The sequence below is a fragment of the Sinocyclocheilus grahami genome, unplaced genomic scaffold (assembly GCF_001515645.1).
Source record: "Sinocyclocheilus grahami isolate Dianchi unplaced genomic scaffold, SAMN03320097.WGS_v1.1 scaffold257.1, whole genome shotgun sequence".
Taxonomy (NCBI): Eukaryota; Metazoa; Chordata; class Actinopteri; order Cypriniformes; family Cyprinidae; genus Sinocyclocheilus; species Sinocyclocheilus grahami.
In genome coordinates this window covers 1046907-1059230 of record NW_015505436.1, presented here as the reverse complement: position 1 = coordinate 1059230, position 12324 = coordinate 1046907, and the positions used below count along the sequence as shown (strand labels likewise).

The 12324-nt window shown below is 36.0% G+C and overlaps 1 protein-coding gene across 1 annotated transcript in view; it reads left to right on the top strand.

Moving 5' to 3' along the window:
• The first annotated feature begins 646 nt into the window (after window positions 1-646).
• The window catches only part of LOC107598884 (neural Wiskott-Aldrich syndrome protein-like), a 44407-nt gene continuing 32729 nt past the window's right edge, over window positions 647-12324 (top strand). The window contains exons 1-4 of the mRNA XM_016290325.1: window positions 647-1053; window positions 7863-7997; window positions 8083-8169; window positions 8361-8457. Of these exons, the coding sequence (XP_016145811.1) occupies window positions 949-1053; window positions 7863-7997; window positions 8083-8169; window positions 8361-8457 (424 nt within the window). The 5' untranslated portion in view covers window positions 647-948. The remainder of the gene's footprint in view (window positions 1054-7862; window positions 7998-8082; window positions 8170-8360; window positions 8458-12324) is intronic.

The window sequence follows — 12324 nt, the reverse complement described above, 5'->3', positions numbered from 1 at the left end:
TTCCTAATAATTAATTTTAAAATGAATTTAATATAAAATCAATGTCGCTTAAAATGCATCTTTCTAAAACCAATAAATAAAATAAATAAATAAAATTACTAAATTATAAGTGGTATCCTTCCACTGGAAAATATAGTCCCTATATGTAACAAAACTAATGATCCGCAGTGATATAATAAACAGGTGTTTCTCGTCGTACCTAATACTATATTATGGATTTTAGGCTGTTTATTTACCATTCAGAAGCCTGAATAGGAATTATCCGCTTTATAAAACAGCAGCATAGTTATCCTTTCTTTAAAACAGAGCATTATATCCGTCAAATACTGTAATCTCCTTCTATCAATGACGGCGCTGGCTCCACCCCCTGCCTCAGAAGCCCCGCCCATCCCGTGCGCATCCCGTCCGCATTCTGCAGGAGGCACGGGAAAACAGGGATAGACCATCCCGAGAAACTAGGGGGGGGGGTGAGTTATTACGCACCACTGTTTTAATTCATATTCACCCACGTTTAGATATTATAACTGAATTGATGAAATTTTAGTTTTAGGATTTTGTAACTAAATAATAACCAAAGAGTACTTTGTACCAAAAAGCTAACACCTGGCACCAACCAAATTTCGTTCCACCCTTTCCCAAACTGCGCCTTGAACTCTACCGTGCTGCTGCCATGTTGGATTGAAGGATCGTTATTGCTTTAGGAGTTCGGAATGAAAGTTTATATTATGCAGTCTGTCAAAAGTGAACGAATTAAAGAATAAATAAGCCACAGGAGTAAACGAGTCGCACCTGCATCGCCCGCGCATTGAGGACAACACTACATCACCTCTACATGTATGCGGAATTCCTTACGGGATGAACGGAGCGCAGGCCATGTTGATCTGTGATTGCACATAAAATAATCTAACGCGAGACAAACGCTCAAGCTCATCCGCCTCATCCGTCAACATGAGCGGCCACCCGCCCCAGCGGAGGGTGGCAAACGTGGGCTCTCTGCTTCTGACCCCGCAGGAGAACGAGTGTCTGTTCAGCTACCTGGGCAGGAAATGCATCGTAAGTTGTGTTTACTCTCACGGCCGATCTGTAACAGTTAGTCCTTTAACCGTTAAAAGTTCAAATGCAAACCGTATTGCTTTTCAAATATCCAGCGATGCGGTGCAAACGCGTTTGTGATGTCCGTCAACATCCTCCTCACTGTCGAGGGAACGAGACCCCTGTGATTGAAATGAGATGATGTAGTAACTGTTATAAGGTATTTGTATGATTGTGAGGTGGGAATTATGTATTCCATGTGGTTTCAGGGTAAATGGCAATAGGCCTTCTGCTTGAGGTGAGGCTGGTTCGACAAAACCTAGTGAGCTACCTACGAAGACAGCATCATAAGTGCATTCTGAGTCAGCTAAATGATGCACGTGCCGATGATGCCCAGATATGCTGTCTATGTAGGCAGCTCACTAGCTAATGTAGGCTACTGTCTCAGATGACCCTCAAACTCCACCAGATGTGTCAGTTATCTATCTATCTATCTACCTACGTCTCGGTCTATCCTTCTAGCTGTGAAGCTATGTCTATCTACATGTCTTTCCATCTGTTATTCTGTCTGGGAATCTCTCTACCTCTATTTCTATCTGTGTCTTATCTAGGCCTATATGTATTTCTATCTGCTATTATATCTGTATGTAACTGGATTTAGTTAGTACAAATTAGAGCAAGGCTTTTGTTTCTGTGTTCAGTGTCAAGTAGCTAGTTATCCATTTCTGCTCAAAGTGTTAATACATTTATTTATATTTAATAACCTGCAACAATTTCTGGAAAACATCAAATTTGCATTGAAAGGAAACTTTCAGTTTGTTGTCCCTGCTAAATGAAACATCTATTCTACAGCCCTGATTATTATACCTAATTTAGCTAAATTGTCAGAAGTGAAGATATTTGGTCTTTACACTAGTTATTTATGGTTGTCTTGTCTGTCCTACTTGAGGACCCATAGTTACAGTATTTGGACACTTGCAAATGTTTAAGTCTTCATTTGCATGATTTAACAAAATATCAAACCAAATTGCATCTATGCATTTATAAAGTTATGTAGTATAGTACACTTTTGGATCACAACGTTTTACAGAGTGAAGTTTCAAGACTGATAAAACCGTACATACATTAATCAATTTAAAAGGATAGTTCATCCAAAAATGAAAATTACCCCATGATTTACTTATACTCAAAAAGACTAACTGTCGTACGCGCATTCACGAGAGAGTGGCGTTCCAGCGGATGAAGTAGGACGTATGTGTAGCGTAAGCGCCAGTGAAAACATGCTAATCTCAGGAGAACCAGTTTTGTTTACAGCAAAGGAAAACCAGTCTCTTGGCTTATATTGAAATACTCCAACATTTTTCTTTACAAATCCTCATTTTGTATTTCTAATTCGTTACCTTTTTTTTTTTTTTTTTTTGGCTCTCTCCTCTGCACTTCCGTGTTTGTCACCACATTCGCCTACGTCATGCTCTGGAACGCCACTCTCTCTTGAACGTTCTGTTTTCAAATGTTAGTGGAACATGTTTAGGGCCGTGCAAAAAATCGAAAGGGTAGTTCACTGACAAGCTACACAAAATCGCATTCAAAATCGGCAATGAATCGCCTGCAATTTTGAACGCGATTTTGTGTAACTTGTCAGTGATCTACGACTCTGTAATAAATGCCGCTCCATCTGAAAGCAGGTGATGGAGATTTACTACTAATCACGGAACCGGCTTTACTGATGAGATTGCATGACAATCGCATACGATTAATTGCACAGCCCTATTAACACCAGTTAGTTTAAAATAATCTGACAAAACTTTCAAGTTTTAAAACTGATTTCCAAATAGTTAAATATCCAAAGTGTCCAAATACCTTGTGGGGCCACTGTATGTTTCAAGTGAAAGAAATGTACCCTGTTTGTTCTTGTTAGAAATGTCCTGTCCCTTGCCCTACAAGGAAGCATTTGTTAGAAAAGTGTCCTTATTTTTCCAAAATTCCTCTTGCAGCACATTCAGGTGACGAGTCACATGTTAAGCACGTCGTGTATTTGGTTCTTAGTAGTTTTTTGATGCATGAAGATGTTTTTTTTTATATAGTAATATACATGAATTGTTCAAAAAATGATAAGAAATGGATAGGGAAGGAATAAGCTTGGTCAAGAAACAACTAGTGTTTCATTTATATATTTCGCATTAAATTCGATTCACAAATATGGCATTCTTTCCCATCAGACCTACTTAAGTTGCTCGTCCATGTCTAGGTGGAAGCGACATGAACGCGAGCGGTGTCAGTCCAGGAACGGCAGCCAAGAGCCCGGCCATAAAGTGGGCTTTCACAGGGAATGACTAAATATGAGACACGTCGTTTGGGGCCAAGATCCAGCAGTCATGGGTTCATTCATCACTGTGTCCCGAACTGGCACCAAAAAACCGAGGGCAGAGGGTGGACGGAATCCAAATCGCACAATAGTGAGAGAGATGGAGAGAAGGGAAAAGATAGGGGTTGGGGGTGGGGTTGTGCGTGATCAGCAGTCTTTGAGGACAGGAAGTCAACTGATCTGCCTCCTTTCCATGGAGATTTGAGCTTTAATGAATCGAACTGCTGAGCCAGTACTGATCCAGAATCAGGTTTCCAAACACACCAAACCAAAGTCTGACACAAAGTCATGATCCCTGTGAAATGTACGTCTTTAATGCGTATTTAAGTTCTTGGCGAAGACTTTTGCAGACAGGAATGCCATACGGATGCAGAAAAACCTGGCGAATATCCATCAGTCGCCTCTTTTGGATGTTGGGTTCAGTGTTTGTTGAGTGCGATTAAACCCAGCCGATCAATCAAAAGTATAGGTTTACAAATCAGTGTGAGTGTGTTTGGCAGCTTTGAATGCAATGAGTGTATATTGTTTATATCATACGGAAACTCGACTCTTTCTTGAACTTGCTGAACTCTGAATACAGTAGTTGAAGGTTTAGCGATGTCCTTGAATCACTCGGCCCACCAAGACAGAATGAGTGCTCATACTCAAATGCTGAATGTGCAGTCTAGAGCATGAGGAAGCAGTTTTTCATCAGAAGAAATGAAGGGAAGTCTTGTTTCATTGATGCTGCTGTTACTGACGTGGCAGGATCGTAATGAGTGGAGTAGTTAACCAGAATTCTCTTTTTCTGCCTTTCTCTGAATGAAAGTAATTGTACATTTATATTTATTCATTTTTTTAAATAAAATATTTGCACATGCCATTGTTAGATGTAGATGTTTTTTGGATTAATTTTCAGATTAATTAATTTATAGAATAAATTATTGATTATCAAGAGTCTTCAAAGTTCACAACATTCAATGCTTGAATAGACTTCACTGATGAATGTCTATTATTTCTTTAGATAAGCCGGGCATTTTTAATTGGATTATGAAGAATTAATCAGTAAATCAATTGATTTAAAAGTCAAAGTTTATGAAATGTTTGATAAATTTAGAGTTTTTATTAGGGCTGCACGATTATGACAAATCATAATTGTCCATTATTCCCTTGAAATTGTAATTGCGATTATTAATTACGATTATCACAATTTACATGGAATTATGTTTATACCATTGTTTGATGCAAGTGCATGCCGCATTATTTTTTTAAATGAAAATAAACAAGCTGAAAACACTCTAACTGAAAAACATTTAGTGCTTTTCTATAGTATTAAGCCTCAAATGTCAACTATCTTCTTTAAATTATAAAAAAGTAAAAATATGAATGGTATTATAATGTTATACTAAAATTAAAATAATGGGAAAAACCCTTAAGATGACATGTAGAAAGAAAAAAAATGCATCTTAAGCACGCAGAATAACATAAGTGGACTTTGAACGATTAATTGACGCTTTAAACGATTACGTAATTGGCATCCATAATTGTAATCGCGATTAGAAATTTGATTAATTGTGCATCCCTACTTTTTATAATTTGTTAATCATTGAAGTATTTTTTAATCAGATTACTTTTGATAATCAATTAAATTGTTTAATCATTCAATCCGTTAATTGCTTTTAAGAGCCTAATTTCTTCAATTGATTAATTAGATTATTTTTAAAATCCCAGTCAGTTAATCAAATTACTTTTGAGAAGCTTATGTATTCAATTGGTTATCAATTAATTAATTTGATTATCAATTTCAAGCAATGAATTAAAATGCCTTTGAGAAACACATTTATTCAATTGTTTAATCCAGTTTCTTTTATAAATGTGTTCATCTGCTTATTTCAATTAATCCGATTGCATTTGATAATTGTAAAAGTCAATTCAAAGTTTATAAAATGTTTGATAAAAGTTTGACTTTATAATCTCTTAACCTATGAAGTATTTCTTTTAATCTGATTTTTGTCAAATACGTTTTTGAACAATCTGATTAAGTTGAAGTAATTCCTAATTTTGCAATTATTTTTTCTTATGTGCACACTGTTAATTGTTTAATAATTAAATAATCTGCTCGTTTCAGTTGATCATTGGTTAATCTGTTTATTATTTTTCTGTTAATCAGTTGATTAGAGATTCTGATCTAATTCTGATTCTGAAAACTGTTTGTAGATTTATTTCTTCAATTATTCAGTGTTGTTGCAGTCCTGCTGACAGGTGGTTTCTTAAGTTATTGCTTAATGAAAACGCTATAGGTCTGTATTGGTCAGAGACTTCATTAAATCATTTTCTGTTCAATGGCTTGTGGTTGTGTTGAATGCTTTCACCAGAAATCTAAAGTGTGCGTTAAACCACAGGACAGGGTTTCTTTGGTCTCCTGTAATTGCTCAGCATTAGCCTGTATGTGTGTCTTACTTGTCCATGGAAAATATTTCATCTTCTGTGAGATCTTGGCTGTCCTCCCTATGCCAGTATTGCCAAGACACTGGCCTATTTTTCCTTTCGGTAACCCGTGTCCTGAAAAAGTGTTCGAAATACTGCTTTCGGTCATGTGCATGGAACCCAGACACTCTTCGAGTAAGATTCCCTATGGAGAGTGAATAAAATGCCCCATCATGTGTGTCTCCAAGTACTTGGCTGCAGTTTAAATTACAGCAGTATTTGATATCTGCAGTGGCCGGTGTGTGCTGCAAGCAACATCATGCAGTATTCATACACTGATTTCTGTGCATTTTTGGACATGTTTACAGTTTCTGCATGATATTATTAATATGCAGTTCTGTCCAAAATGCAGCCCTGCTACTGAAATGCAGGTGCTGAGAATCATTTCACAAGAGTATGAACATGTGCCAGTGTTGGTGCATTGACCTTTTTATTTTGGACTTAAAATGTTGTTTTATATTTAGTTCTTTTTCAACTTTAGGATTGAAAAATTTGGTTTTGGTTGAGATATGATGATTTTCCATCATATTTCACAATTATTAATTATTGACAGTGTTTCTTTATTATAAGTGTGTGTTTGTATTTTACTTATACTAAAGTCTGGACTTTCTGTAGGATTTCACATTTATTTGAATGCTTTGATAGATCAAATTAATCCAAGGAATAATTCATTCAAAAATGAAAATTCATCCTTCATCGGCCGATTTTTCGCATGACCGGCCCGGATCGGTGACCGGCGGGTCAGTCTCACGTCTTGCCGATTCCGAGCCGATCCTTTTATCGCCAGCGGCGCCGGCAATGACGGTGCGCACGCTCACAGTCGCGTGTAAACATGTCGTTTCGCGTGAGAATGGTTCTAATTTTAATTGAATTCATTGTAAATGGCGACTGATAATGTATTTATGTCGTGCCAGATGAGGCTTGCACAGCCTGAGTGAATGTGTGTGAGAGACCGCACACACAAAGTAAGTGAGACTGACTTGGTTTAAAGGGGATAAAAAAATGAGAAGTGGGTGGATTTTTATCATTGTAGGGTGGTTGTTCACACACTGCCAACACGCATTTATGTCCAAACACCATGTAAAAGTGGATTTTGCATAATAGGTGCCCTTTAATGTATTGTGAAGTGAGAAGTTGCGTGTTTGTAAAAAAACAAAACAGAAAACAAATCTATCATTAAGGCGTTTTAACTTTAAACAATTGCTTCTTGCCAAAACACAATTCTGTAATCCAAAAAATGATTCCTCCAGTGAAAAAGTCCATCCCCTGTTGTCCTCGCATCAAAATCCACCAACGTATTTGTTTTGGACTGTTTCTGCTTACAAACAGTGCTTGATCTGTGCATATTTCTCTCTTGATTTAAACAAAATGACTTTTCTTATGGATAGAGGGGTAGCACTTTATTTTACAGTCCTGTTCCTCATGTACATACCTATACATGTACTTAATATAGTAATTACAATAACTAGCTGCTAACCCTGAACCTACCCCTAAACCTAACCCTACCCCATGTAGTTACCTTATATTACCAGTAAAGTGCAACCGGTAGAGGACTTGTTTTTTAGCTGGAAGCAATGATTTGAAGTTAAAAACATCTTAATGGTTTTGTTTTTTTACAAACATGCAGCTTTTCACTTCACAAGACATTAATTGATTTACTGGAGTCATTTGGATTACTTCTGGATTATTGTGATGCTTTGATCAGCTGTTTGGACTCTCATTCTGGCGGCACCCATTCACTGCTGAGGATCCATTGGTGAGCAAGTGATATAATGCTAAATTTCTCCAAATCTGTTCTGATGAAGAAACAAACTCATCTACATCTTGCATTGGCTGAGGGAGAGTGCATTTTCAGCAAATTGTCATTTTTGGGTGAACTATTCCATTAACGAATGACTGAAAAACATTATTTTAAAGTTTTTCTCTTAATTTTAGGTTAATCGATAATGAGTGTATTTATCTTGTTTCATGAAGTTCATGATTGTTTTCCTTTTTGCAGACATTGTGCTCAGCAGTGGTCCAGGTGTATGGGGCAGACAGGAGCTCGTCCTGGATCAAGAGGTGCTGTGGTGTGGCCTGTCTGGTGAAAGACAACCCTCAGAGGTCTTATTTTATCCGTGTCTTTGATATCAAGGTGAGCTCTCTGAGATCAAATAAACAGCAAAGATATCAGATCTGAGACCTAAATATTTAAAAAAAACCTTTTCTCATTTTTGCAGGATGGAAAAACAAAGTTTGAGCAGGAGCTCTACAATAATTTCACGATCAGTAGTTCGAGAGCCTACTTCATTACCTTCGCCGGAAATGTGAGTTGTTGTTTTTTTTTCTTAATATTTCACGTTGTTGACCATTAGCAAGAAAGAAAACAGAGAGAACTAGCTAGGGATGTTCTGTGGAAAAGTTTGTTTGGCTAGTCGCTTTCTTGTTGTTCTTGTAAAACTGCTTTTAGCATTAGTGATCTGGCTTTTTTGGTCATATGGTGCGTTTTGCTCTTTAGTCTTGTCAGATGGGCCTCAACTTTGCCAGTGAAGAGGAAGCCAAACGATTTCGGAGTGCACTCAACGAGCTGCTCAACAGACGACAGAGGAAAACTGGTAAATGTGCTGCGTTTAATTACTTTCCTTTTCTTTGAAGGGATGATAGTTCACCAAAAATTCTAATTATGGCATTATTCATTTACTCACCCATATGTTGTTCCAAATCGAATCCGTATGACTTCCTTTTTTTTGGTCTCAATTCAGTTTTATTTTTGGGTGAACTCACGATCAACTAATATGCTCTACATTCAGTAGTATTCAAAAAATGTCTAAAACCTTATTAACCCAAATCTGTGTTTTTCATAATAGTTCACCCAAAAATGAGAATTATAATTATTTACTCATCCTCATTTGCTGTTTAATTAAATTGATTCTGATATAGCTATAAATACAGAAACAGTGCATGCATATAGCCTTTCATTTTGATATAGCAGTAAATAAGAGTACAGTCTAGACCAATGGTCGACCAATTGATTGGTTATGCTGATTAATCTGCACTGATAGTTGATTACTAGAACTATCAGTTATCAGCAAACATCCATACCGTTAGTAGGGGTAAATTTTTATACCATAGAAATCTCATAATTCTTGTCACCAGTGTCAATATCACAAAAAAGTAATACTAGCCTAAGAAAAGTCAGATCAAATAAGAAACTAATTACAAACAATAGGATAAAAAAGCTACAGCAGAACAAATAAATAAATAATAGATACTACATACATTGTATAAAGTAATCAAATGTATAAAAATATTCTTCACTGTGTAAATTAAATATATATATTTCTTATTATTAAATTTACAAAAGTGATTGTCAAGAGCAGGTTTTCTCTCTTTTGTTGTCTGATTAACATGAATGACAGACAGCAGGAATATTAGACTACTGTCACTTTAAGAGCTGCCCAGATCCAATATACTGTCACACACGTGTTTTCTTTCTCAGCTGTTTGCTTTCACTGAAGACCTAAATTGCTTTGTTTGTTTACAAGGATACTTGCAAATACTGCCATTTTGACACGCACAAGTGTGTGAATTTAACCGTTCATGGCCTATAAAGTTGCATCTGTTAACGTTAGTTAATTAACTAAATTTGATGAATGTATAGTTAATATTTAATATTAATATTTTTATTCAAATTTGAATGTGTGGTTCAGTACGTTTTTCTTTTTTTCTTGTAATAAAGTTCAGCACTGTTTTAGTTTTCATTCGGTATCGGTTGATTAATCGGTTATCAGCCAGTTTGGTCAAACTTAGCTATCAGTATTGGTAAAATCCACTATCGGTCGATCTCTAATACAAACCATACTTGAATAAAGCTTTTGATTCTGATTTGGAAATAAATAAAAAACAAACATAACAAATAAACCAACAAAATTATTATTTTTTTTTTTTACCATTGATATGGATTTGATTCTGATATAGCAATATCTAAAACAAATAAAAAATAAACGTCTCTAACGTCTCTATAAAAACAAGTAAATAAATAGGAATATATCTTTCTGTATAATGAAAGTTCATAAGAACTGGAGTTATCAAGCTTTAAAATGACCAGAAAAAAAGTTGCTATGATGACTTGTGATTTTGTAATAGTATATTACAAAATATCTATTGTTATTAGTTAATATATGAACACACAGTCCAGCTCCTGTTGGCATGTTCATGAGAATAGTGACATTTCATCTGAGAATCAGACATTCCAGTTCACAAAACCATTCTGACTGATTCAGTTTTTGGATTCAACTCAATTGACTCAGTCAACGAAGACCTACATTTTAGTTTGTTTGCAACACAAATCAATAGTATGACTTCAGAAGAATTAAAACAAAACTCAAAGCTCATACTTATTATCATATTTTTATTGGTGCTTTTTTGTCTTTTTTGAAGCTTGAAAACTCCAGTCATCATTCATTGTAATTTCATGGAAAAGAGCGACCAGCACATTATTTAAAATATCTCCTTTTTTGTTCCACAAAAGAAAGCAAGTCATATGAGTTTATAATGAGATGTGGATGAGTTTGTCATTTTTGGGTGAACTTTTCCTTCAACACACTCTCTTATTAAAGAGATAGTTCACCCAAAAATGAAAATGTGATGTTTATCTGCTTACCCCCAGGGCATCCAAGATGTAGGTGACTTTGTTTCTTCAGTAGAACACAAACAAAGATTTTTAACTCAAACCATTACAGGTCTGTCAGTCATATAATGGAAGTGAATGGGAATCACGGCTTTGAGAGTCAAGAAAACATACACAAACAAAACCAAATTAAACCCTGCGGCCCGTGACGATACATTGATGTGTAAAGACACGAAACGATCGGTCTGTGCAAGAAACTGAACAGTATTTATATAATTTTTTTTACCTCTGATTCACCACAATGTCTGTACTGTCCTGAGCGTTCGCGTCTTCTTCGTCCGGCGCGTGACTCGTCGTCGTCATCTTCTTCTTGCTTTACGGCATATCGCAGACTTATAAGTGTATTACCGCCACCTATCTCTCAAATGGACCATTGACACTCTATCTACAATCTCAATTCGGAGTGTCAGTGGTCCATTTGAGAAATACTGTAGGTGGCGGTCAGGACAGTTCGGCCATTGCGGTGAATCAGAGGTAAAATACGATATAAATACTGCTCAGTTTCTTGCACAGACCGATCGTTTTGTGTCTTTACATATCAATGTATCATCACGGGCCACAGGGTTTAATTTGGTTTTGTTTGTGTATGTTTTTTTGACTCTCAAATCTGTGATTCCCATTCACTTCCATTATATGACTGACAGACTGCAACGGTTTGAGTTAAAAATCTTCGTTTGTGTTCTACTGAAGAAACAAAGTCACCTACATCTTGGATGCCCTGGGGGTAAGCAGATAAACATCACATTTTCATTTTTGGGTGAACTATCCCTTTAAGCTCACATTTTCTTGTTAACCTGTTGCATGTTATTTTTATTTAGTAATCTCCTGAATAAGCTATTTAACATAACATGTTTATATATATTCTCCACAAGACAAAATAATAATTGAATTTATAAAAATGACCCTGTTCAAAAGTTTACTTGAATCTTAATAATCTGTGTTGTTTCCTGGATGATCCACAACTGTTTTTATATTTTGTGATAGTTGTTCATGAGTCTCTTGTTGGTCCTGAGCAGGTCAACTGCCTGCTGTACTTCAGAAAAATCCTCCAGCTCCTGCACATTCTTTGGTTTTCCAGCATCTTCTGCATATTTGAACCCTTTCCAATATTGACTGTATGATTTTGAGATCCATATTTTCACACTGAGGGCATCTGAGGGACTCATACACAGCTACAGTATCACAAAAGGTGGAAACATTTACTGATGCTCAAGAAGGCAACACAATACATTAAGAGGGTGTAAACTTTTGAACAGGATGATGATGTGTAAATTTTTCTTATTTTGTTTAAAGATCATATTTTTTTAATTTGGCACTGTACTTAAGAAGCTACATAAATACTTAAATGTTTCCCAGAAGACAAAGTAAGTACAATTTACCCTGATCATCCAATTAAAAAAGTTTACACCCCCCAGCTCTTAATGCATTGTGTTGCCTTCTGGAGCATCAGTAAATGTTTTCACCTTATATAATTATTATGTACGAGTCCCCCAATTGTCCTCCATGTGAAAAGATGGATCTCAAAATCATACAGTCACTGTTGGAAAGAGTTCAAATATGCAGAAAATATGGGAAAACCAAAGAATGTGCAGGAGCTGGAGGATTTTTCTGAAGTACAGCAGGCAGTTGACCTGCTCAGGACCAACAAGAGACTCATGAACAACTATCACAAAATATAAAAACAGTTGTGGATCATCCAGGAAACAACACAGATTATTAAGATTCAAGTAAACTTTTGAACAGGGTCATTTTTATAAATTCAATTATTATTTTGTCTTGTGGAGAATATATA